Source organism: Peromyscus maniculatus, chromosome 3 (genome assembly GCF_049852395.1).
Source record: "Peromyscus maniculatus bairdii isolate BWxNUB_F1_BW_parent chromosome 3, HU_Pman_BW_mat_3.1, whole genome shotgun sequence".
Classification (NCBI taxonomy): domain Eukaryota; kingdom Metazoa; phylum Chordata; class Mammalia; order Rodentia; family Cricetidae; genus Peromyscus; species Peromyscus maniculatus.
The window spans coordinates 66,337,423-66,363,818 of record NC_134854.1 but is presented as its reverse complement, the minus strand read 5'-3'; the positions used below and the strand labels follow the sequence as shown (position 1 = coordinate 66,363,818).

The window sequence follows — 26,396 nt, the reverse complement described above, 5'->3', positions numbered from 1 at the left end:
TCTTTGCTATTGTCCCTGCGAACTATTAGGCTCTTCCTGGCCCCACCTGAATAGTTTCCTCGTCCAAAGGCGGCAGCACTTTTGTGGGCCAGCTTGCTCTGCATCCTCAGGTTTGGGCCACCCTTCTTGCTTGTCTTGACCTCACTCACTGACCTGAGGTGCTTATGCAGCCAAAAGCCAATGACTTCTGCCTCTAGAACGACAAATCGGCTGCTGGGAACCAGAGGAGGGGGACAGTCAAGGCAGGATGGGGGAGGTGAGCAGAGTCATCTGCAATTAGCAGATAATTAGCGCTGCTGACCCTTGGGGCTCATCAGCGCTCCTGGGGCCAGCCCCCAGCAATCAGCCAGGGCAGGTCGAGAGTGTCAGGCCCGAGAATGAATAGGGCTCATCAGACGCGCTGGAGCCAGGGAGCCAATCAGGGAAATTAATGGAGAGAGAGAGGGAGGAGAGAGAGAGAGAGAGAGAGAGAGAGAGAGAGAGAGAGAGAGAGAGAGAGAGAGAACACGAAACACGAGAGACAGACAGACAGATAGACAGACAGACAGAAGAGATACGGATAAAGGCAGGGAGTGAGAAAATAGAGTAAGACAGACTGGGATAGGGAAACAAAAAGAGAGGAATCAGAATTAAAAAGGAGGCCGGCCGAAAGGGAGGGAAGAAGGGTGAGAGAAAGAAAAGGAATGGAATGGAAAGGGTGGGAGAGAGGTGCAGGGGAAAGGTGAAGGAAGGGTAAGTGCTTGGTCCAGTGTGGGCACTCGAATTCCCACAGAAGCGAGAAGTTGGAGATGGAGGAGAAAGGAGGGAGAAGGGGCAAGAGTCAATGCTTAGAAAACCGAGTCCAGGGCAGAGAGTGCAAAGGGGCTGGGGTGACAGCAGGGAAGCGGTCGCCCACGAGTGGCCCCAGGCGCGCACGGGGCCCTGGGTGGAGAGCGCGCCCCCTGCTGTCTCCCGTCGCGTCCGGGCTCCCAGGGACCGCCGCGCCCTGCGCCGGCTCGGGGTGGGATGCCGGCCGGGGTGCGTCCTCGCAGCCCGCGCCCCCCCGCCCCGCCGCGCCCCGCTCGCCCTTCGAGCGGCGCAGAGCCGGGGCCGCGTGGGCTGAGCCGGGAGCAGGTCCGGGCGCAGGGAGGGGACCTGGCCAGCTGCCGCCGCCGCCTCCTCGCCCGCCGCAAACTTTCACAAAGCGGCGGGTCCGGCCTCATCAATCTGCATTAATAATAGTTGGTTGGGCCGCGGGGGGCGGGCGGGGTCCCGGGCCGGCCGGGCCGCTGGGAAGGCGCGGGGCGCGGGGCGCGGGAGCCGGGCGCGGCGGCGGGCGGAGGGAGCAAGTGAAGCGTAATTTGAGGAAGATGGATGAGTCCGGAGGGCGACACCCCCAGCCCGCCCGCCCGCCCCCTCCCTCCTTATGAGCGAGGGAGCGCGGCGCCGAAGCCACACTGCGCCGAGCCCGCGCCCCGCCGCCACCTCGGCCCGCGCGCCCGCAGCGAGCCCTGCGTGTCCGCGCGGGGCGCACGGCGGGGCCCGGGCAGCGCCATGCAGAGAGCGGCGGGCGGCGGCGCCCCCGGGGGCAGCGGCGGGGGCAGCGGCGGCCCGGGCGCCGCCTTCTCCATCGACTCGCTCATCGGGCCGCCGCCGCCGCGCTCGGGCCACCTGCTCTACACCGGCTACCCCATGTTCATGCCCTACCGGCCCCTCGTGCTGCCACAGGCGCTGGCCCCGGCGCCGCTGCCCGCCGGCCTGCCGCCGCTCGCCCCGCTCGCCTCCTTCGCGGGCCGCCTGAGCAACACCTTCTGCGCTGGGCTGGGCCAGGCGGTGCCCTCGATGGTGGCGCTGACCACTGCGCTGCCCAGCTTCGCAGAGCCCCCCGATGCCTACTACGGACCCCCGGAGCTCGCCGCTGCCGCCGCCGCCGCCTCTACCGCCTCACGAAGCAATCCCGAGCCCGCGGCCCGGCGCACGGAGGGAGCGCTGGACGCCGACGAGCTGCTGCCGGCGCGCGACAAAGTGGCTGAACCCCCGCCGCCCCAGCCACCGCACTTCTCAGAGACTTTCCCGAGTCTGCCGGGTAAGTGCTGGGACCGACATGGGTTCCACCGAAAGGAAGTCCCAGACCGGGACCAGTCAGTCCAGGATTCCTACCACCTGCTTGGAGCCCTGGAGTGCCAGATCCCAGCTCGTGAGCGGTATTCAGTCCCCAACGCCTCCAGGTCCCAAAGCCCTGCTCTGGCCTCGGAGCGCCCGAAGCCTCACGGGTGGCACGCTTCTCTCGGCGTTGTAGTCCACAAGCCTAGCCCTGTCTCTTTTTCAGAATCCCTTCGTTTTTTCCTGAGGGCCCCAGCAGGACATTTGGGGGCAACTGTCAGTTTAGAATGTGGGGGCGCATTGTGAATCAACCCCTCAGCACTCAAATGGTAGGCATGGGCTTTGTGGATGCAGGGCAAAGGAGGGTCTGATGAGCCTGTAGCTTCTTCCCCTTAGCGGAGATCACTCTTGACTTCTCATTTAGACTAGACCTAAACGTTGGAGAACCAGGTAGGGCGCTGGACCAGGGCAGCCTAGCACTAGAGATGCTCAAGGCTGCTAGAGTTGGGTGTGGCATGAAGAAGAAGAGTTGAGGATCCTGCTAAGATTCAGCTGACAGGTCATTCAAGAGCCCTGGGAGGATGCCCTCTCCACGGGGACAGGCTGTAGTAAAATGGACCCTGATCAGAACCCATTCCCTCAAAGTCCTCTTGTCCTGCCCTCGGCATCCTAAGGCCAAAAAGCGTTCTCCTAGCCAGGCAGAGCCAGGTGTGCCGAGATCAAGGCTTATGCAATCTGGTGAGTTCTAATTAAGAAAAATAGCCCGTGCAAGGGTAGAGAGCTTAAACTTCCTTCACGCTGGGATGAGCCCACTTCTGCTCCCCAGTTCATGGCACCTAGCTCAGCCGATGGAAACGACCCGGTGGGTCTGGAGGATGACCATTGCGGAGGCAAGAAGAGGGTCCAAGTGTCATTGGCCGGGGCAGGCAGGCAATTCCTGATGACAGGCTTCTGCCGTGAACTGCCCACGGGGCAGTCAAGAAGCCTGTCTTCCAGTTTTGATTTAGTTCTGGGCATTTTGACTGTGGGGATTCTTCTGTTGGCAATTCCTTTTCTAAACTGGTTGACCCAAGAGGATCTGAAGTCAGAGCAGAGACTCCTCAGGAGGACCCTGAGCAGATAGGAGACAGCGTCTTCAGGACAAGGGGTCGGGGCAGAGCAGGGTGGAGGGTGGAGAGCAGCAGGTACCCCTTAAGAAGGAGGGGTTGGGGTCGTTCAAAAGCAGGAAAACAGGGCTGGCTACTGAAGAGGTGCTGTGGAGGCCACCCGTGGGGCCTGGGGGCAGAGCCAGGCACAGAAGGAAGCCAGGGAAGGTGGGAGGGGGCCCAGAGGTGGAGCAACAGTGAGGGGTGTGCCCTCTCCACGGGAGCCAGCGCAAACAGCTCGTCCACACACTGCCAGGGTCCCCCGGCTCTCCTCTCCACTCTTATGTATAAAGGGGGTTCTTTTCTGAAATAAACCCAGTACTGGCTAGTAAACCAAATATATCAACAGAGGAAGAGGACAGGAGAGAACTCCTGAGAAGAAAGGAGTGAGGAAAGAGCTGGGGGGGGGGCAGGGGGTGAGGTGACGACAGACGCGGACTGACTGGAGATCGGGAACAGGGAACAGGTTGTCTGTGGGAAGAGGAACTCTGGGCTGGGCTGAATGAAAAGTGAGCAATCTCACTGAAAAAGTGTGCGAGGAAGAGTTCTGTCACAGGAGGGCTGGGAGAGAGTGAAATAAAAATGCCAGGGCGTGCCGAGAGTTTCAGCACCGGGAGTAATGTTCCCTAGACGGGGACTGGGGACTGAGGACGATGACAGGGTGGTGTCACAGGCGGGAAGAAAGAAGAGATTCTCTGATCTGAGGAAAATGTAATCCACAAGAAAAGGAGCTGTGTGTGTGTGTGCTGGAGCGCCGGGAAGGGGCTTTGTTGGCGATATAATGGGAAGGAGCTGGTGCAGGGGAGGGTGATGACAGTGTCTGTGCTGAAGGTCATGCCCCAGCCTGGGAAGATCTGTGGCGGTATCACTGTGGGTACCGGAAGAGCGGTAAGGAAGTCAGGCTTCAGAGGGGCTGGGACCTGTCTTCCCCCTCAGTTCAGCTGTCCCAGCCCTTGGCCAACAACCACTCCCCTGCCTTCCCAGGTGTGAGTGGTCCGTGACATGACTGTGGAAAGAAAAAAAATGCAGTTACTGAAATGTTAGGCATGAAATCCATCCGGGGAATGACTGCACATGGCCACCGAGGCTGATGGGAAATGGAACCTTCTTCTGTTGGGGGACTGTCTCAGAGGACTTGGGGTGAAGTAGGAGAGTTCTTCACTGTGCATGGAACAGGAGCCCCCACAGAAAAGAGTCTGGGAAGGAATACAGTCTTTAGAATGGCAGAGGGACAGCTGCTTTCCTGGTGGGGATGAGTGGGTGGCACTGGACTGAAGTTATTGCTCATTCACACTTGTTGAATATGTAACATATAATCGCTAGCCTCTTTAAATGACCTTATAGAGTAGCTGGGTGGGGTGGCACCCATAACTAGGAGGTAGAGGCTGGCAGAAGAGGAATTAAAGCCAACTACAGCTCCATATTATGTTGGGGGACAGACTGGGTTACTTGAGACCCTATCTTTGAAAAGAAAAGAACAGAAGAAAACGTCTAGTGAAGACAGGCCAATTTGGAGAATGAAAAAGTTCTATACTTTGGGAATTACAGGAAAATTTTTTTCAGTTGGTTAAGAATTAAGACAGATGTCGCTCTATATGAGAACTGAGGAAGAGAACGCCCTGAACGTCATTATAATTTGACTATCGGGGTAAAAGCTATGTTAGCAAATGGAGGTGTGGGGGGGGACTATGACAAGAAATGATGGATCGGAAAAGCACTGAGAATGGGAGATTGAAAGGTTTCCAGGCTGGGAGCATGGGGTGCAGTGGGGCTAACTGGAGGCAGCTTTTACTAGGAGAGAATTTTGAAGGTGTAGGGAGGATTAAATACGGACCAGTGGAGCTGGGGTGGCTTGCCTAGCTTGTGTTCAGTACACACAAGTACTCACACACTTGAGCTCTCGAATACTCGCTCACACACATACATGTGCACACACATACACACCAACAGAAACCCAAAGAAGTGAGAGCTGACTACTAGAAATATCAAGCAAGCCCTTTATTAATATATGTAATTTAAAGGTTTCACTAGCCACATTAAAAAGATAAAAGAAACTAGTGCAATGAATAACAATCTTCTTTAATCAAATATGTCCAAAATATCTTTTCAGCATTAATCCATATAAATATTTGAGTGACATATTTTGTGTCCTCTTTTCATACCATCTTTGAAATCAGTGCATATATTCCCCACTCCCAGCTCAGCTGCCTTCAAACTAGCCATGTTTCAGGTGCTGACGAGACCCTATCAATACATCTAAAGAGTCTGTAAGACCAGTCTCACGAAAGCCGTGGAGGAAGGGAGTAGGGTAGCAGATCCTCAGCATCCTAGGAAACGGGCAGAGGACAGACCAGATTCAGCCCCAAGAGGGTCTGAGCTGGTCTTGGGGATCTGAAGAAGTGTGTGAGCTCTGGCTGTGGTAGTCAGTCCCAGCTAACCCGTGTGCCAGATACGGCAAGGCTGTGCATCACACAGCTGATCGCCGGGAAGGACGCTGTGTGCTGGGGAGTAATGGAAGAAAACCATCCTTTGGGGAAAATGCAGGCTGGGATTTCAAACAGAGAGTATTTGGAGTATTCCACTTGAAGGCTGGACCTCTTGGATGCGGGAGCTTCGACAGTGAGTGGGTGTGGGTATGCCATGCGTAACCATTAGATGGGTGAGAAATACAAGGAGAGACTGGCATGAGGCATGATGCCTGTATTGGATGCGGAGCAAATGAAGACATTTGTAGCTAGGGTGGTGTAGAGGATGAGAGAGTGTGAGGGACCAACCTGGGAGATGTCGGTGTAGGGAGCACTATTTTTAAAAAAAACTGAACAGGTAAGGATTTGCTAATTTCCGAATGGAGATTGCGGTAATAATGGTAATCACACAGGGACCAGGAAACTTCAGAGCAGCGTGGTGTTCAAGGGCTGATTGCTGTAAGCTGAGCGCCTGATTGTAGCTGGGGAACATTTTAAATGACCATTAATTAATTTCTGAATAGGTGCCTATTATGACTGTCAAGATATGATATTTATCTATGAGAGGGAGACAGGAAATGACGTGCTGTAGAGCCAGAGATTTCTACTGTTTAAAAACTAGAGATTTTTTCTTTTTAGGTGACCAAGACCTAGAGTATATTTTCCTAGAACTTTGGAGAAAGTGCACAGAGAGATTCATTGTTCCACTGACTTTTTGTTTTGTTTTTTAACACAGGGTATATCATTCTGTTTCCCAGGCTAACCTCAGACTCACTGTGTAGCCCAGGCTGGTCTCAAACTCACGACACTCCACCTCCTTAGCCTCCCAAGGGTTGGGATTAAAGGTGTGAACCACTACACTCAGCTTGTGCAGCTGATTTTTCGCATTTTATTTTTATTTTGTCTTTTTGAAATATTTTATTTTTTAAAATTACATGCATATATGTACAGAAGTCAGAAGACTGTTGGGGCCCCTGGAGCTGCAGCTACAGGCAGTTGTGAGCCACCTGACGACGTTGGTGCCGGGAAGAACAGTGTGTGCACCTAACTGCTGAGCCATCTCTCCAGACATCTTTATTTTTATTTTGAGACAAGGGCTTGTGTATCCCAGGCAGACTTCAAACTCACCCTATGCAAGAGGACCTTGAACTTGTGATGTTACAGCCCCAGCTAACCCTCCACTGACTTCCTTCACTTCTGTCTTCTCCCCTCTCCTCCTCTTCTCATCTCCTCCCCTCCCCTCCCCTCCCCTCCTCTTCTCTTATCTTTTTGAGACAGTCTCTCTATGTAGCCCTGGCTGACCTAGAACCAGGCTGGCCTCAACTCACAAAGATCTGCTGCCTCTGCCTCCTGAGTGCTGGGATTAAAGGCATGCGCCTCCACGCCCAGAACTCCGTTGACTTTTAAAGGAAGACAAAAGTTGGGTGAGAGAAATGGTGTCAGCTCTTGCTGTCAAGTCCAGAGACCTGAGTTCAATCCCTGGGCCCTCCATGGGAGGAAACTGACTCCCGAAAACTGTCCTTTGACCTCCACGCGCATGCTCACACAGGCACACTGAATAGTAACATAATTATACAATTTAAAAACAAGCGTTGCATTCCCTTAACGTAGCTGAAAGAACTTTTTTTTTTTAGCAGTTCTGACTCAAGGGCTCAAGTCTCAGCTGTGTCACTATTTTGCTGTGTGATTTTGACACTGCTCCAGTGAGAGAATGTTTTATTGTCTGTCTGTTATGAGCCGAGTGTGTTCAAGACACTTTGGGAGGGTCACTGTCACAAAACTTCTTTCGGCTTTTACTTTCCTTGTGTAGATCAAGTTTTCATTGAGGTGATTGTGTGTGCGTGTGCGTGTGCGTGTGCGTGTGCGTGTGCGTGTGCGTGTGCGTGTGTGTGTGTGTGTGTGTGTGTGTGTGTGTGTGTGTTGTTTGGCTGTGTTTTGTTTGCTTGCCTGTTGTTGTGGTTTGTTTGTTTTTGAGACCTGTTATGCTAGCCTGGAAACTTGCTATATAGTCCAAGATGACCTTGAACTCCTGGAGGTCTGCCTGTCTCTGGATTAAAGGCGTGTGCCACACCAGCCACTGAGGGGATCTTTGATGTCCCTTTCTATTCCTAGACCAAGTGTTTAAAGCAGGGATCTGAACCTGAGCTCTAAGGACCTCCTTTCAGGAATCTTTTGGCAGGGTGGAAGAAGTCACGTCTTTATTCTTGCTGACTCCTGGCTAAAACTTGGTGTGTCCTTTAATGTGTGATTGTGGAACAAAAAAACCATGAGCATCTTAGCAATACATGAAGTTTTTCATGGATAGAAATCACATGTTTTCATGAAGGTTTGCATTCTTTGGAGAGATAATGCTTCTCGTGTTAATAAAGAAGCATGATTACATGACAAGATTAAGTTTAAATATTTGATAACTGTATTTTTAAAAGTATTTTGTTTTAATTCACTTTTTAAAATTTATTTTATTTTATGCATATGAATGTTTTGCCTGTATGTAAGTATGTGTACCGTGTGCATGCCTGGTGCCCACCAAGGTCAGAAGAGGGCATCTGATACACTGGAACTGGAGTCATGGATGGTTGTGAGCCACCATGTAGGTGCTGGGGACCCAACCTGGGTCTTAAAGAGCCAGTACTCTTTGCTGGGCATGGCACATGCCTTTAATTTAATCTCAGCACACAGGAGGCAGAGACAGGAGGATCTCTGAGTTTGAGGACAGCCTAGTCTACAAAGCAAGTTCCAGGACAGCTGGGGCTTTTGTACAGAGAAATCCTGTCTCAAACAAGCAAACAAACAAACAAATAATAGTGCTTTTATCTGTCCAGCCATTTCTTCAACTCTTTTATTTTTCAGGATTTTATTTTATTCGGTTTTTGTCCTGGCTGTCCTGGAACTTGCTCTATAGACCAAGCTGGCCTTGAACTCAGAGATCTGACTGCCTCTGCCTCCACCGCCCAGCCTATTTTTAATTATATGTTAATATGTGTGACTATATGTGGGTATTTGCACATGAATACAGGTGCCTTCTGAGGCCAAAAGGAGGTATTGGATCCTTTGGACCTGAAGTTGCAGACATTTTGAGCTTCCGGACATGGCTGTAGGAACTGAACTCTGGTCCTCTGCAAGAGGGGTCTACACTCAGCCCCTGAGCCTTCTCTTGGGCCCTGGATAACTGTGTTCTAATATCATTGGCTTCCCGTATAAAACTGTACTCTCTGCCACGTAGCTGAAGCTGAGAAGGGACTGGTAGGGTTTATCACCTGCCAGGGGAGTTCATGGTACAAAGAGCCTGAGAACCCCTAAGGAGTGGGAAATCTCCAAGTCCCTTTCCTGAGATGCCCTGTCATCGGAGGCCTTTGCTGGGGCATTGGAACAGAGCTTCGATGCCTTGGCTCCCGTGTGGCGGAGCAGCTCCTGCAGCGGCGCACACCTGTGGAAGCGTCTGTTACAGATGATTAGGGAAAAAACGCTCTTTCTTTTTGTTTTGGGTTTTTGAAGACAGGGTTTATCTGTAAAGCCCTGACTTGCTTTGTGGACCAGGCTGGCCTTGAACTCAGAGATCCACCTGGGATTCAAGGCATGTGCTGTCACTCCCAGTTTAGGAAGAAAATTGTTTCACTCAGAGTAATGGGCAGGGAGGCTGTTCTGGGAACAGTGGGGGAAAAGACACTAAGAAGAGTGGGAGGCGCCAGTCAGGCACGCAGGGAGGGATTCCAGACCTTTTCTGTTCTTGAATAAGTTTGAGGTCAGCCTGGGCTACATGGGAGACCCTGTCTCAAGAGAGAGAGAGACAGAGACAGAGAGAGAGAGACAGAGACAGAGACACAGAGACACAGAGACAGAGAGAGGCAGAGATAGAGACAGAGAAAGGCAGAGATAGAGACAGAGAAAGGCAGAGATAGAGACAGACAGAGAGACAGAGAGACAGAGAGAGATAGAGAGAGAGAGAGAATAATAAATGGCTGGGAGTGGTGGTGCATGCCCATATTGCCAGCTCCAGAAGCAGAGGCAGGTGGATCTCTGAGTTCGAGGCCAGGCTGGTTTACCTAGAAAGTCCCAGGTCAGCCAAGGCTGCACAGTGAGCCTCTGTCTCAATGCTGCTGCTGCTACTTCTCCAGGTGGAGATGGTGAAAATATTTCAATTGGAAAGAAGAGGGAACATAACGATATTTCGAGCCAAGTGCTTTGCGTTGAGCTCAAGGCTGCTTTAAAAGACCACAGGCAAGTGCTCTCCTGGAAGGTGGTAGAAGAGTTGGGTCTTTTCCGTGAGCTAACTTGACTTTGGGAACTAGAAATCAGGTGTACAAAGAAAGAGACTTAGGTGGGCACTAAGAAGAGTTGAGGTGGAGTCAAGAACATGACTTAGAGCATCCGTTCTCAATGATCCTTTCACAGGGGTCTCCTAAGACCATTGGAAAACACAGATATTTACATCATGGTTCATAGAAGCAGCAAAATTATAGTTACGAAGCAGCAATGAACACAATGTCTTGGTAGGGGGTCACCGCAGCATGAAGGACTGTGTTAAAGGGCCGAAGCATTAGGAAGGTTGAGAACCACCGACTTCGAGGGAATGACTTCGATGAATGCCCGGGTTGGGTGGGGAGAAGCAGCCGTGTGTGAGTGGGTGTTAGAAGTGAGGGTCTGAGCCGGGCGGAGGTGGCACACGCCTTAAATCCCAGCACTCAGGAGGAAGAGGCAGGCAAATCTCCGTAAGTTCGAGGCCAGCCTGGTCTACAGAGAGAGTTCAGGACAGCCAGAGCTGTTACCTGTTCCACAAAGAAACCCTGTCTCAAGAAACAAAACAACAAAAAAGTGAAGGTCTGCTGCAGTCTATGTGCACAGACACAGGGAAGGCTGGGTTCCGAGCTGCAGGGGAGAGGCTGGCAGCCTTTGTGGAACTGTGAACGTGTGTGGGGGAGGGGGAGTTGCCAGCTTGCCTGAATTTGGAGGGAACTATTGACTGAAGAAAGGGAGAGAAGCTTGGCTTTGCTGTGAGCAGTCTGAGCTGAATTCAGGTGTCCTCAGGAAAGACAGCCCAAGCTGGTGAAAGGCACGGAGTAGGGTCTTCACTGGCCATGGAGTAGAGCAGAGTAGTGAGTCTCCTGTAACAGGGACATCTGTATGTGAGTTAGGATCAGCGGTAATCATGGGGATGAGGGCTATGAGCACCTTGCAAACACCAGGACGGAGCCAAACACAGAATCATTTGTGGCCTGGGTAGCGGCAGCAGCTTTCTGAACCATGAAGGGCAAAGAGGTTAGAATGGGGGTCATGGTGAAGCGAGAGCTTTCACAGGGAGCATTAAGGAGAGATGGAGAAAAGCTCCGAGGGCCGGAATCCCGTGAATTATGCACCCACGCACAGAACCTCACGGTGTTGGCCACATCACCTCTCTGCTTCCTCATCGGTAAAATTAGGGCTTTGAATTAAGTTATCTTTACGGTTGTTTCGAGCTGTACAATCCTGTTTGTCTTTTAATATGCTTGAGTTTATTATGTGTTTGTTTGTTTGAAAGATGAGGGTGGGTCTCAGTTCCAGGCTGGCCCAGAGCTCACAATCCTCCTGCCTTAGCCTCTCAGTTAGCTGGGGTTAGAGGTGTGTGCCACCAAGCCTGGTTTACAATTCTGCTTGATCCTTAAGGATACCGTTATTGACGAGTCATTCTTTATTAAAAGGGTGGAGAGACGACTTAGCCATTAAGAGCACTGGCTGCTCTTGCAGAGGACCTGGGTTCAGTTCCCAGCACCCACATGGTGGCTCACAACTGCCTGTAACTCCAGTTCCGGGGGACCTAATGCCTCTTCTGATATGCCTTGGCTGTTGTGTGTGTGTGTGTGTGTGTGTGTGTGTGTGTGTGTGTAATATTTAATATATATTAAAGGCACCTTGAACAAGGGGTCTGAGAATTCTGTGCTTCCTGGTAAGGAGTGTCCATGGAGAAGTCAGAGGCCGGCTGGCTGTGTGCACCGTGTGGGGATGTCAGGCCTGGGTCTAAGGCTGGGAAGACATTACCACCAGAGACTAGGGAGGTGGAACCAGGCTATGGCATCGCAGTGGAAGGGAATTTGCGTGTCCCTGGTGTGGATGGAGGGTGGCAACCAGGGCAGGAGAAGCTGGGCGATGCAGTCTGTGCCTGACTTTCTGTCGTTGCCCATCCAGGTTATTCTTTAAGACAGATAACACTGCAATGTCATCTCTTTACACAGTATTAGCGATGGGAGGGGCACAGAGGCACCAGGGCAGGTTGTGCCCGGGAACGATGGGCATGGAGCCGGTGGTGCTACTTCTTGGAGGAAGACAACTAAAACTAGCCTGTAAAGCCCTTTACGAGGGAAGTGAGGGCCATGGCATTTATCTCTCAGAGTTACCAGGTAAACAGAAAGACCCTTGCACTGAGTCCTGGACTTAAGGAAGTATTACTGGAGGGCTAGGGATATAGCTGAGTCAGGGACTGTTTGCCTAGAATGTATGAAGCTGTGAGCCAGATCCCTAGAACCGCATAAAACCAAGTGTGGTGGCTCACGCCTTGGATTTAAGCACTGGGGAGGTAGAGGCAGGAGGATTAGCAGTTCAAGGTCATTCTTTTTTTTTTTTCAAAGTCATTCTTGATGAACAGTAGATTTGAGGGTTTGAGGCCAACCTGGAGCTATATGATAAACTATATCAAAGTGTGGGGGTAGGCATTATTGGAGCAATGGCTCAGAAGGTAAGAGCATTGGGTTCTATTCCCATCAACCAAATGATGGCTTACAACCTTCCATAACTCCAATACCAGAGGACCCAACACTGTCTTCTGACTTTCATGAGCACCAGGCATGCGTGCAATAAATAGACATTCATCCAGGCAAAATACCCCTACACTCAAAGATAGATAGATAGATGACAGATAGATAGATGGATGGATGGATAGGAACAGAATCACCATTGCTTTAGCTCTTCAAATAGCTGGTAGCTTTCCACAAAATTTTGTTGTGAGAGATCTCCTTCCTAGGGCAACACAGGGGAGGTAGCATTGCTGACAGAGAGACATTTCTGGGGTGATGGTGCACACATTCATCCCAGCACTTTGTAGGGGACAGGCAGGATGGAATGTCCTGCTGAGCCTAATACAATCCAGGCTTCAGTTTGTCTCTGCCTTTCCCCCCAATTTGGGATAACAGAGACAGTGTCTTACTAGGTAGACCAGGCTGGCCCTGAACCATGATTCTCCTGCCTTAGCCTCCCAAACACTGGGATTTCAGACGTGGCCCACCACGGCCACCTGTGTGACCGACTCTTTCTCTTCCCTTCAGACTTCCCTGTCTCCCTTTTTTTTGTTTTGGTTTTTCGAGACAGGGTTTCTCTGTGTAGCTTTGCGCCTTTCCTGGAACTCACTTGGTAGCCTAGGCTGGCCTCCAACTCACAGAGATTCGCCTGCCTCTGCCTCTGCTTCCGTTCGGTGCCAGGAGCAAAGCTGCTGATTGAATGATGCTAATTCTTACTCTGGTAGATTATAGAGATGTTTAACTTCCAAATGACTTCCAGACTAGGTGGTGCTCTGAGGAAGAGCTTCGGGAAATGGGGCAGGATTATGTGGATGGGGTGTTGGAGGTGTTGGGCGGAGGACCTCATGTGTCTGCAGTCTGGTGATCGTTGCTGCTACTTGTGACAGCATCCCCACCCCACATAGTGTAGCCCTGGCTGTCCTAGAACCCACTCTGTAGGCCAGGCTGGCCTCAAACTCACAGAGATCTGCCTGCCTCTGCCTCCTGAGTGCTGGGATTAAAGGTGTGTGCCACCACCTGCCAGCTCAGGACACCATTTAACTCAGGACTGCTTTGTAGCTCAACCATAATTTTAAAAAACATTTATTAATTTATTAATTCACTTATCATTTATTTTGTGTGCATGTGTGTGTGAGTGTGTATATGTTCCATGTGCCATCAGATTCCCTGGAAACCAGAGTTGTAAGCCACTGGACATGGGTGCTGGGAACTGAACCTAGGACCTCCAGAAGAGCAGCAAGTGCTTTTAACCACGAAGCCATTGCTTCTAGCTCCTCAATTTTAATTTAAGCTAAGATGGGCATTTGTTGATTCATGGAACACCAAAGTACCTGAGAGCATCCATAGCTGCAGATGCTGCTGGGTTTTCCTTCCCCTCTCTGTGGGCTCCTCTCTGTGGCTCCTCTCTCTGTGGCTCCTCTCTCTGTGGCTCCTCTCTCTGTGGGCTCCCCTCTTTGTGGCTCTCCTCTCTGTGGCTCCCCTCTCTGTGGCTCCTCTCTCTGTGGCTCCTCTCTCTGTGGCTCCTCTCTCCGTCTTCCCCTCTTTCTTTCCCTAAGACACCCACCCTAGAGAGAGGCGAGGAGGCACAATACCACAGCTCTCACCTGTCATAGCGCCTGCTTAAAATTCTTGTGTGTACAACTCAGGATGACACCTGTGCTCAGGATGTGCATGTCGTTATGGTCCCATCTAGCCACAGGCCAACCTGAGCGCAGAAGCACAGAAAAAGCACAGAAAAATGTGATTGATGGGCTACCAGGTACTGTGCAGCCCAAGAGAAACAAGGCCCCAAAGAAGGGGATGTTGTCATTGAGCAAAGGGAGAAGGAAAAAATCACCAGTCCTCCTGGTCCAGAAGGAGGGCAGCAAGCAACACCCAGTGCCTTTCAGGACGGGGGAGAAACACTGGTGGGAAGGTGGGAAGGTTCCTCATGGGCCAGCGAAGCAGCCGGAGGTCAGGGAAGAGGTCAGGGAGGCCCTGAGAGACTGGGACCTGTGATGGGGAGGGCAGGGTTGGAAAACTTCTACCCTTCCACAAAGCTGTGGCTTTTTCTTCCGATTCCAACCTAAGGAAGCTCTGCCGAGGTAGTGCTGGTCCCCAAACTCAGGGCTTCGTGTACACGACTGACTAATTACAGCCCTGGTCCTCCCCCTTCCTCCCTTTTGAGGTAGTCTTACCCTGTATCCCAGGCTGGCCCTTAAACTCACCATCCTCCTGCTTCAGCTTCCTGAGTGCAGGGATTATAGGTGTGTGCTACTATACCATTTTTTTCTTCTCTCTCTCTCCTGTTTTGTTTTGTTTTTCAAGACATGGAACTCACTCTAAAGACTAGGCTGGCCTTGAACTCATAGAGATCCACCTGCACCTGCCTCATGAGTACTGGGATTAAAGGTGTATGCCACCACTGCCTGGTATATTTTTCTCTTTTTTAAAACTTTTTAATTGTGTGTATTTGTGTGTCTGTAGGGAAGTGTGTGTATGTGTGTCTGTGTATGTGAGGATGTGTGTGAGTTTCTCTGTGTGTTAAGTGTGCATGTGTCTGCCTGTGGGTGCGTGCATGTGAATGTGAACTCCCACTGGGGGTCTCCCTGGACCTGGAGTTACAGGCAATTGTGAACCTGCTCAAGTGGGTCCTGGGAACAGAACTCAGGTCCTCTACAAGAGCAGAATGTGCCCTTAGTCACCGAGCCATCTCTCCAGCTTAGAAAATACATCTTCAAAGAAAAGGGATACTCACTGGTAAGATTCCATCACACAAGCTCTCAAGGGTAAGAACTATCTGGTAGGAATTCTGTCTTGGGAATAATGGGAGAATTCACTTGCTAAAGACAATGTGATGCTTGGTGACGGGCCCTCTTCTGAGGCAATTTCAGGAATCTTCTGTGAGCGTGCCAGGTGTAATTTCAGTGATTAAATTAGAGTCTGTGTGTATGTGGAAGAAATGAGGCTTACACTTGGGTTTGATAAGAAGGTTATTTAGGGCTGGAAAGATGGCTCAGCGGTCAAGAGCACTGGCTGCTCTTCTGGAGGACCCGGGTTCAATTCTTAGCACCCACTCCGAGACTTACAACGTCTGGAACTCCATTCCCAGGGGATAGGGTGCTGTCCTCTGGCCTCCTTTGGGCACCAGACACACGTTTGGCACCAAGACATATTTGCAGACAAAACACGCATACAAATAAAAACAAAGCACACAATTTAAAAAGGTTTTCTTCCCAGGAGGCCCCTGGGAAGGGCTGTTACTTCAGGTGGGAGGCGAGGGAAGAAAATCTCCTGGAAAGGCTGGAAGGACTGCCAGGAGATTTCAGAGACCGAGATTCTGGACATGGTGCAATGTCCCTGGCTGTGGGACTTAGGAAAGCCATTTCGTCTTTCTGCAATTCCACTTCCTTCACCTGACAGTCAGGTTAGCGACGCTGGGGTCTGTGCTGACAGAGTGGAGCAGGGTAAAGAAAACAAACCTGGAGACGCACTCTGAAAAGCCCAAGGTTATGCAGGACACTGATGGTGGAGGACCGCGAAAGGTTGCTGGGTCTGAAACAGCATGGTGTCCTGTTGGCTCTCTGTTGTTGCAATAGAGCAATTTGGGGAGGAAAAGGTTTATATGGCTTATATGTCCCAATCAGAGTCCGTCCTCAAGGGGAGCCGGGGCAGGAACTAAAGCAGAGGCCATGGAGGAACACTGCTTACTGGCTTACTCATGACTTACTCAGCCTGCTTTCCAATATAATCCAAGACCGTCTGCCCAAGGGTGGCACCATCCTCAGTGGTCTGGGCCCTTTCTCTCGATCATTAATCAAGAAAATGTCTCCTGGTGGTGGTGACACACACCCTTAATCCCAGCACTCACTCGGGAGGCAGAGCCAGGTGAATCTCTGTGAGTTCGAGGCCAGCCTGGTCTACAGAATGAGATCCAGGACAGGCACCAAAACTACACAGAGAAACCCTGTCTAAAAAAAAAAAAAAGAAAGAAAAAAGAAAAAAAGAAAAGAAAATGTCCCCAAAGACATACCCACAGGCCAATCTGATGGAGGAAATCCCTCATTGAGAGTCCCTCTTCCCAGATGAGTCTAGCTTATGCCAAGACAGAAAAACTAACTGGGACACGTGGGGACTTGGAACCACCCTGAGCTTGTCACAGAGCTGGGAGAGGCAGAATCACAGTGATCTAGTGAAGGTTCTCCTGGTTATGTGGAGTAAGGGATGCTAAGGGGTCAGAGGAGAGGGAAGAGACGGCAATGCTCCTTATGGGCGTGGCGTGGAACAGAGCGACAGTGGCATGCTGACCATGCGCAAAGAATGATCTGAAGCAGAGCTGAGGAGTCACAGACAGGAGAAAGTGGTTCAGTGATGGCACCTGGCAGGCTAGTGCCCCGAGGACTGGGAAGTGCAGCTGGGTCTCTTTGGGAAAGTGGCCTGGGATTTCCCCCACCTTTTGACCCTCACTACTAGGAAAAGGATGGCTGTCCAGGGAGTTCACGAAGGGAACTAAGTCAGGAAGTGGCGAAGTCAGAACTATGGGACTTCTTCCAGTCATCCAGACAGCCGCTTTCCTCTAAGCGAGCACAGAGCAGCAGCTGCGACACCAGGGAACAAACAGCTCAGTCTGAGAGTGCTCCTGGGCCGTAAGTCTGAAGACATTCCTTCAATGGCGTCATCATCCTTGATGACTCCAGTGTGGAATTCTCACCTTTGGCAGGCAAGTCCAGTGCTGTCCCAAGCTGGCCTCCAGGCTTGACCTCCCTGGTGCCAGGATTTCGGCCATGCACCATGATGCCCAGCCTTAGCACTGTGTATTCTCTCTGCTGGGAAAAATACCTCCCCTAGATTCTGTGTGGCTCCTTTCTAGCCCAACTGGACCCCTTTTATCCCTTTGATTTTGAGATTATACTATAATTACATCACGTCTCCCCTCCCTTCAAACCCTCTCACACACCCCTCCTTGTTCTCTTCCAAATTCATGGCCTCTTTTCATTAATTGTTATTAATACATGTATGTATATACATGAATAGTATTAAATACAGCTTGCTTGGTCTGTATAATGTTACTGGTATATATGTTTTCAGGGCTGGCCACTTGTTACTGGATAAGCAATTGGTGTGCTCTTCCCATGGAGAAGGCTCTTTCTCCCAGCTTTTCCCTTAGTTGCCCATAGTTCTTTGTTTAGTAGATGGGGGAAAGCCTACTGAGGCCTCAACAGACTGGCCCTTTACCTCCATAGTGTTCCCAGTCTGTGGAGCCACTGCCTTTCCTCTGGGAAGCAGCCACTGTCCACATGTTGGTGCATCTGCAGCCTGAGTGCAGTCTCTGGACTCAGTGGGGTAACAGCTTTCTCGGCATCAACTCTCTGAGTAACTGTAGTTCAAGCTTTGAGATCTCTGGTTCCCAGGATAAGTCCATGAGCAGTCTATAAGTCACAGGAGCAGTCCTGTGAACTCTGTCTGTTTCCAACTAACCAGCCTTCTACACCGTCAATCACCCCGGCCAGACTGAGGCTTCCACAGGCTCTGGACTCACAGGGAGCCCAGCACACACTCTGGTACCAGTTCTGACATTCTCATACATGAGGTCATGATCTTTCTGCCTTCTCGGCCACTTACACTTCAAAACACTTTTCATTTTGTTGGAGAGTTCCTGCACCGGATCATTATTTTCCATTTTAAGCTGTTCAATGGAAGCTGGCCGTGATAACACGCGCCTTTAATCCCAGCACTGAGGAGGCATACTCAGGTGGATCTCTGTGAGTCTGAGTCCAGCTTGGTCTACATAGCGAGTACCAAGACAGCCAGGCCTACTTAGAGAGACCTGGCCTCAAAAAAAAAAAAATTTTTTTTTAGATGTTCATTTTCAATAGGAAATTGACTTCTGTGAATCTGACATCTATCTAGTCCAATTCCTATAAATCAAACTTCACAAACAGAAAATTTACCAGAAAGGTTTGACAGCTAGGCATGATAAACCAGACCCATGTAATCCCTCAGCAGGCAGAAACAGGAAGATTGCTGCAAATTCAGGATCAGCCTGGTCTCCATCGCAAGTTCCAAGCACAGGGCTCCATTGAGAGACTTGACCTCAAGCAAGCGGCAGGCTTCCACCTTCTGCTCGTTCTTTGTCAACCACAAAAATGTGCGACTTTTGTTTCGATTCTTTCACTGTTGACATTTATTATAAAGCAGAAGGAGAATGGCTTGCATTTCTTTCCTTCTTCTTCTCCCTCCTCTTCTTCTTTAAAGCAGTCCTGGCTGAGGGAATCATTGTGTACATCAGACTAGCCCTGAATCCATAAAGATCTGCCTGCCTCTGCTTCCCATGTTGGGATTAAAGACGTATGCCATCGCACCCAGCTGCATTTCCTTCCCTCTCTCCCTCCCTCCCTCCCTCCCTCCCTCCCTCCCTCCCTCCCTCCCTCCCTCCCTCCCTCCCTCCTTCCTTCCTTGCTTTCTTTTTGAAAAAGATTTTTTGTTTTATGTGTGAATGTTTTGTGCACATGTATGTATACCACGCTCATCCTTGATACCCAAGGTCAGAAGAGAGCATCCGATCTCCCGGAACTGGAGTTACGGATGGTTGGGATAGCCGTTGTTCCAGCGCCCTGCATTTCTTTTTAACTAAGTTATGTGGAAATGGTAAGCTGAGTGAACTTGCTGCCTGCCAAGGCCTGTCTTCTTCCCCGGGTAGCTGAGTAGCTCACTCATTCCCGGTCCCTGACTCCATCCAGGTTCTCAGTGTGCCCTCTGCTGGTCGAGCAAAGAGCAAGTGACAGCAGCAGATGTGTCTGTCCTGGGGGTTGGGGGCGGAGGGTGGAAATGGTACTGTTCAATTTGTCATCGCCCCCCACCCACCCCGCCCCCCGTTTGCCTTGTCTCTGTATGGAACTCAGCCTTTCACTTTGTCTGGTTCATCATTTAATTTTCTGCCACTCCTGAACCCCATTTTCCGCTGGCTTTATTCCCCTTCCTGCCTGCTTCTCCCCTTCCTTCGGTCTCCCCTCTTTCGGGGCCCTTCATTGTTCCAAAAGCTGTCCTCTGAGGCCAGTGGTTGTGTGTTCCTCTCAGCTACCCCACCCCCACCCACGGTCTAGAGGTAGCTTATCAGAGTCTTCAATGTCACGATCATAAAGGCACAGACAGACACTCATGCCCCTGCCACTCAGTGTCCCACCGGGATCGAGAAACGGAGAGAGGCCATGAACCCTCGCTCCTCAGCCGGCTTTAAAAGCGGCACCGAGGGCGGGCTGCTTGTGTGGGCTGGAGTTTCTGGATCTGTCTGAAGACAGAGGGATGGATGAGATGATCTCAGGAGGGCTCTGCCGGATCGAGGAGCGGGGAGCCTGCTCTCCATCATCATCAATTTAGATTTATTGGAAGCCCCCCCGGGGGCTTGGCACTGTACTAAATGGCTCTATCCTTCAAGCCCTGAAATCCAGTTTCTGCCTTTTTAACACTGTTTAAAACGTTGCACCGTTGGGCTATGTTTTTGTTAACGTATTATTAATTACTACAGAGTATGTTTTTAAAATTGAAACCACAGGACTTAGTAACAGTGTTGGGACTTTCTTCACTTCTTTTAGCACCATGAGATCCTACAGGACTCCTCTGTGTCGGGGAAGATCTGAGGCACGCTGGACACTGGGGTGGTATGAGCAGAGGAGGGGGTCCACTGGTGCTGGGAAAGGGTGGAGTTGAAGGGGGTGTCTCAGGAGAAGAGGGAAAGGGAACTGATGGAGAGGGGGAGAAAGCAGGCATGCACTGGAACAGCTGCTTTCATTTGTTAAATATGTATTAAATGCCTACTCTATAGGTAATTTTTAAGATACCAAAGCTACTGAAATCCATATTTTTGTGAAGCTTATATTCTTTTTTTGTTTGTTTGTTTTTCGAGACAGGGTTTCTCTGTGTAGTTTTGGTGCCTTTCCTGGAATTCACTCTGTAGACCAGGCTGGCCTCCAACTCACAGAGATCCTCCTGGCTCTGCCTCCCGAGTGCTGGGATTAAAGGCGTGCGCCACCACCGCCTGGCAAAGCTTATATTCTAATAGGAAGAGACATAGTTTTTTTTTTTTTTTTTTTTTAAAAGTGAATGAAGTTGATGTCACATATTATGGCAGCTGATGAATCCAAGAAGCATCTAAATTCTAAGAGGACGACAAGGAAGAAGGGCCAGCCTGAAGGAGCCAGGGAAGGAGCCAGTGCTTGGTCTGGGGAGGAATGGGGTGTTCCCAACAAAGAGAGGGCTGGGGATGGGTGGGCACAGAAGACAGGAAAACCACTAGAAGAAGCCAAGTCGGTGAGGAGGTGGTGAGGAAGGGCCCAGCTCTGGTCAGATCTGAGAGGCAGATTTGTGGGGGGTTGGGGTGGGGCCAGGAGAGGGAGAAATGAAGAATGCTGTCATGGTGGCGTCTGAAGATGAGGAGGAGGGGTACTACCAGGCCAGGTGGAGAAGAATGCTAAGGGTGGAAGGTGGGAGAAAGGTTGAGATTTCCATTTGGGACTTGAAAAATCTGAGTCTGTGAAATAAAAAAAAAAAATGGTGTGAACAAAAATCCCTTAGCAAGAGGAAGGAGGGTCACCCATGTCCTGAATCTTTAACAAAAGATTTATTTGTTTTTATTTTGTGTATATGAATGTTTACCTGCATGTATGTCTGTGCGCTGTGTGTGTGCAGTGCCCATGGAGACCAGAAGAGGGCGTCGGATCCCTTGGAACTATAGTTACAGATGGTTGTGAACCACGTTGTTAGTGGGTACTGGAATAGAACACTGGTCCTCTGAGAGAGCAGCCAGTGCTCTTAACCACTGAGCCATTTCTCCAGCTCCCAGGCCTTAATCTTGCAGAAAACAAAGTGTTTGTGGCCAGAGCTGAGGTAAGGTTGGCACTTTTTTTAAATTTTATTTACCTTTTTTTTTTTTTTTTTTTTTTTGGAGACAGGGTTTCTCTGTATAATAGTCCTGGCTGTCTTGGAGCTTGCTCTATAGATTAGGCTGGCCTTGAACTCACAGAGATCTGCCTGCCTCTGCCTCCCAAGTGCTGGGATTAAAGGTGTGCCTGGCAAGGTTGGCACTTTTTGTAGATATCATGAGACACCTGAATGGCAGGCTGCTTCTGGGAAGGTAAGGGGCAGTTTGGAGCCTGGCTGGGCTGCTGCAGGCTGGGGCCGGGGCAGCATGAAGGTACTGCTGCAGTCGTGGGGTTGAGGACTTGGCCTCCGAGGCAAACGTTGCCATGGCTCCTGAGAGGAAGGAGCAGGCATGAAGGAACACGTGTGGACTCACTGGGTGGAAAGAGGTTGCTGACTATAGGCCCAGTCTATAGGAGGGCTGCAATAAGGCAGAACCGTTCTCATCTGCCTGCCCCCGGAGCGCCATGCCTTTGTATACCCCTTATCTTATACACCGTTCACTGCACCCGGGATCCAGTCTCCGCTGAGCTGTGGTCTCCCCTCTGAACACACCTAAGGAGTGTGAGTGTGGTGTGGGGGATGTGGGGATGTGGGCTGCACTACTGTTCTCACCCAGGCTACCTTCACTGAGCTCCTAGGTTACAACATCCTTGTGTTCTTCCCTTACTGGTTGGTGGGCTGTCTTTTGGATTTCTGTTGTTTCCTTTCAGCAGAAAACAAAGGACTTTGTAAAACTCAAATACTGAAAAAAAATATTTAAAGGAAATTAGGTGTGTGTGTGTGAGAGAGAGACAGAGAGAGAGAGAGAGAGAGACAAAGAGATAGAGACAGAGAGAGACAGAGAGAGAGAGAGTCAGAGGGACAGCTTTGGAAAGTTGGTTTCATCTTTTCACTATGTGAGTCTCAGGGACCGAGCACAGTCATCAGGCTTGGCAGCACCCTTATACCGTCTCTCTGGCCCTCCACCTTAGTGTTTTGAGACAGGGTCTCTCACTGAAACTGGAGCTTATTTTAGCTAGACTGGTTTGTTGGTGGCCTCCAGGATCTCTCTCTGCCCCGTGGCTGGGGGTACAGGCATGAGCCACCACACCTGACCACATGTGGCTCTGTATGTTGGTGTTGGGGATCCCTACTCCGTCCCTCATACTTGTACAGCTGAGTCATCTCCCCAGCCCTAAAAAGCACTTGAAATGCTTTGTTTGCAGCCGTGACAAAGACATCAGTGGATCCGAGTAAAACCAGGGGTTGATTTAAATTTTAGAATTGAGTATGGATTAAAATATTTACACCCTGTGACAACACAGTCACCCACTAGGAGTCAAGATGTCTTCCCACACCCTCTTGTCTAGTTTCTCCTTGTCACATTCCCACATTCCCTCCAGCCTTCCCTGATGACGTCAAGCTCTCTATGAAGCCTCCATTGGTGCTGTGCAGGCAGCCCTGGCCAGGGTCTGTGCAGGGAAGAGATGACGGCATGCTGATGATATTAAGGATGAGCCCTAGAAAGGGACAGGGGGCCAAGAGACAGGGAGAAAGTTCAGCCACAGATAAGGAGGTGGCAGTGCTGGGAGCTTTCCATCAGGGCAGTCTTGGTTAAGAAGGGGAACCAGTGCACACCTTTAGTCCAAGCACTCGGGAGGCAGAGCCAGGCAGACTGCGAGTTCAAGGCCAGCCTGGTCTACAGAGCGAGATCTAGGACAGGCACCAAAACTACACAGAGAAACCCTGTCTGGGGCGGGGGGTGGAGAAAAAAGAAAAAGAAGGGGAACCAGGTGGACAAAGAGATCTCATTCTCCGGCCTTTAGAATTTCTTGGCTTCAGACTTAAAATGAGACCAGAGGACTCTAAAGTTTCCATCTTGACGTAAGATTCCGTGACCTGGCTCTAGTATGTGGGTCTGAGGGGCCAAGAGTCAGGACACCGCTTGCTCTTGGGGCTGGAGAGGGTTCCTGGGAGATCACAAAAGCCGTGTGCAGCTCCAGTTCTCTCCAGTCAGCTTCCACATTGCTTCATCCTGGGACTGCAGGTCAGGGTTTGGAGGGTGGGTGGAAGTGCAACATGGGACCTCAGGTGGGTACCAGCTTTGGAGGGAGCCGGGAGGTGGTAGGGAGCATGCGTTGGGCTGGTGGGAAAGCTGGGGGGGGGGATCACTGGCATGTATGTGGTCTCCCTGCTTTTCCATAGTGAAGGCTACTGGCTAAAACCTTTCTTCTCATTCTTTGTCTCCTCTAAACCTTTTCCCGCTCCCCCTTGGATGTCCATCCCGTCTCTTCTGGCCCATCTCTTCCTCTCCGAATGTGTTGTTTCCTGTTGTCAATTGCTCATTCCTGGCCACGCTTCCACATGCCCCTCCTTCTGCATCCACTGGCTTCTCCATCCACCCCGCGCAGCAGAGGGGAAGGTGTACAGCTCTGATGAGGAGAAGCTGGAGGCCCCAGCAGGAGACCCCACAGGCAGCGAACAGGAGGAAGAGGGCTCAGGCGGTGACAGCGAGGACAGCTTCCTGGACAGTTCTGCAGGGGGCCCAGGGCCTCTTCTGGGACCCAAATCGAAGCTGAAGGGAAGCCTGGGGACTGGCGCTGAGGAGGGGGCACCAGTGGCCACGGGGGTCACCACTCCCGGGGGGAAAAGCCGAAGGCGGCGCACTGCCTTCACCAGCGAGCAGCTTTTGGAGCTGGAGAAGGAATTTCACTGCAAGAAATACCTGAGCCTGACAGAGCGTTCCCAGATCGCCCATGCCCTCAAGCTCAGTGAGGTGCAGGTCAAGATCTGGTTTCAGAACCGCCGGGCCAAGTGGAAGCGCATCAAGGCTGGCAATGTGAGCAGCCGTTCCGGGGAGCCCGTGAGAAACCCCAAGATTGTGGTGCCCATACCTGTGCATGTCAACAGGTTTGCTGTGCGCAGCCAGCACCAACAGATGGAGCAGGGGGCCCGGCCCTGATGGGGGTCCTGGGGTCCAGAAGGCAAAGGATCAGCACCTGTGCCTGCCCACGACTCCCTGGGGGCTGCCGACGAGAGGGGCGTGGTGGACCCTGCTGGGGAGAGGTCAGCTGTGCTCCTGGATTGCAGACTGGAGTGCGTGGCCTGGGACTGCTCTGGAGACCTCAGAACTGGCGGTCTCAGTGGTGCAGGGTTCAAATGCTGATCTCCGAGAGCTTCTGGAGCAGAAGTGGACTCCTGGGGCAGGGGTATGAAATGCCCAGGACCTAGAGGGTTCCATGGCTAAGGCCTGAGGGGGCAGCTTCTAATAGAGGGGAGAAGGCCTGGGTGGCACCAGCCTGGGGCCACAGTTCCTTATTTATTTTGTGTAAAGTTTGTATATATGGAACTATTTTGTCTTTTGTCTGTCTGTACCCCAAAGGGGGACTGGGAAAACTGCTTCCTTGAGCTTCCCTCCATTAGTCTCACCCTGCTACCGCTTTGTGAAGGCGCCATCTCGCTGCTCACTATAAGGACATGCAAAGACATGAGATGGAACTGTCACAGCCAAAGTGGGGGGTTCTTCAGCAGCCCCCCCTTCCACTCTTAAGCATCCCTCCACAGTGCATCCCACCCACCCCACCCCTCCCGTCACCACTGGGCTACTCTGTCCCCACTTCCTGTGAAGAGGCCGACTTTTCTGCTCCTGGCATCTTCTCTCTGGGAGAGGTGGCACACTTCGGGGAGAAACTCCCTTCAGTCCCCACTGAAGGGAGACCCCAGTCTGCCCTGGAGAACATCCAGGTCACCTACGTAGAGGACACCGTCCTGTCGGTAACGAGGGCAGGACAGGAGGCCCATCCCACCACCTGAGCTGATAGAGAGGTACACAGCCTCGTCTTGGCCTTCATTTGCTCTCGTGTGCCAAGGCCTGGGGCAGAGGCCCCCATTGCCTCTCTGCTCTTGCAACCTTAGCTGCATTTTCTCCTGTCCGTTACGTTTTGAAGGGTTAGGCTCCCACCAGCCTCAGAGATTACGGGCAAAGTCAATCCGTGGAGCCGGGCTCTAGATACCCGCAGACGCTGGAGAAAGGAGACAGAGAGAAGCGCACTGTGGCTGCTGCTGGGGTAACTAGCTTTTTGGGGAGAAACATGACCTGTATGGACTAGAGAAGAGTGGAAAACAGAAAAATGGACAAGCTGCATCAGGCGGTCACCCACCAGGGAGGATCAGAAGCACTTGCACGCCTGGCCTGCCCGACAGGCCACTCCGGCCACTGGTGAGCCCCGGAGGGGCCAAGTAGTCCACGTCACACCCAGTTAGGTGTTGAATGCCTCTTAGGAGACCAAGACAGTCTGTCCTTGGCAGTTCATTTCTCCCAAGCCAACTCTAGCGAGGACACGGAGCTAGAGTAGGCGGGCTCTTTCTCCCGTCCTGGGAAGTTCAACTTCAGGAAGGCTGACAATTTAACCTTGAATACGCAGTCCAGGTCCAGCTCATTCCCAGCAAGGTGTAGCTCAGTCGAGGCTAGGACCCCTTATGCTTGGCCTACACGGAAGTCAAGGCAGAGGCTAAGCTGCTACCTCTGCAGCTGAGCTGGATGGAGTCCAGGCTCGGTGTCGGGGGAGCAAGCACTGGGCTGGAAGGTGGGGGAGGGGCGGCATCCAGGCTTTTGGCTTTCGGTCAAGCTCCAACTGTGCTAAGCAGCACGAGGCAGCCCAAGCAGCTTGTCTTTAGGGAGTCTGGAGCTAGCCCACATTGGTCCCAGGGAACCCAGTCCTGTACCTACTCATGACGCTGTCCAGATTCCGCCCCGTGTGAGCCTCTTGACAGACTTGAAAAGGGGGATGTGGGTGAAACAATAAAATCTGGTTTCCTCTCAATAGCGTTCCTTGATTATTAACCAACATGTGGACGAGTGCCCGGGCAGGGAGGGCACCAGCCCACCACACGGCCACCTGTTCAAGATGTTTCAGAAAACATGGGCCACTAGCAAGGTGATTCCAGGAATAGGAAACAGACCCAGCACTCAAACTTAATAAATTCTCATCTGTCACAAACTTCAGAAGAGAGGTGTTTCCCTGGGGTTTACTTCAAGAATAACGGGATATGGCATGGAGTTG

The 26,396-nt window shown here is 51.4% G+C and overlaps 1 protein-coding gene across 1 annotated transcript; it reads left to right on the top strand.

Moving 5' to 3' along the window:
• Positions 1–1,518: 1,518 nt before the first annotated feature.
• Positions 1,519–26,156, top strand: Gbx1 (gastrulation brain homeobox 1). The gene is made up of 2 exons (XM_006994676.4): positions 1,519–2,065; positions 23,745–26,156. The coding sequence occupies exons 1-2, from the start codon at positions 1,534–1,536 to the stop codon at positions 24,293–24,295; spliced, it is 1,083 nt and encodes a 360-aa protein (XP_006994738.4). The 5' UTR covers positions 1,519–1,533; the 3' UTR covers positions 24,296–26,156.
• The last annotated feature ends 240 nt before the right edge of the window (positions 26,157–26,396 follow it).

Excerpts from the sequence above, each read along its gene's own strand:
- Gbx1 (XM_006994676.4), top strand. The coding sequence starts at position 1,534 with ATGCAGAGAGCGGCGGGCGGCGGCGCCCCCGGGGGCAGCGGCGGGGGC. Across the intron at positions 2,066-23,744 it reads GACTTTCCCGAGTCTGCCGG|CAGAGGGGAAGGTGTACAGC; the intron begins GTAAGTGCTGGG and ends CACCCCGCGCAG.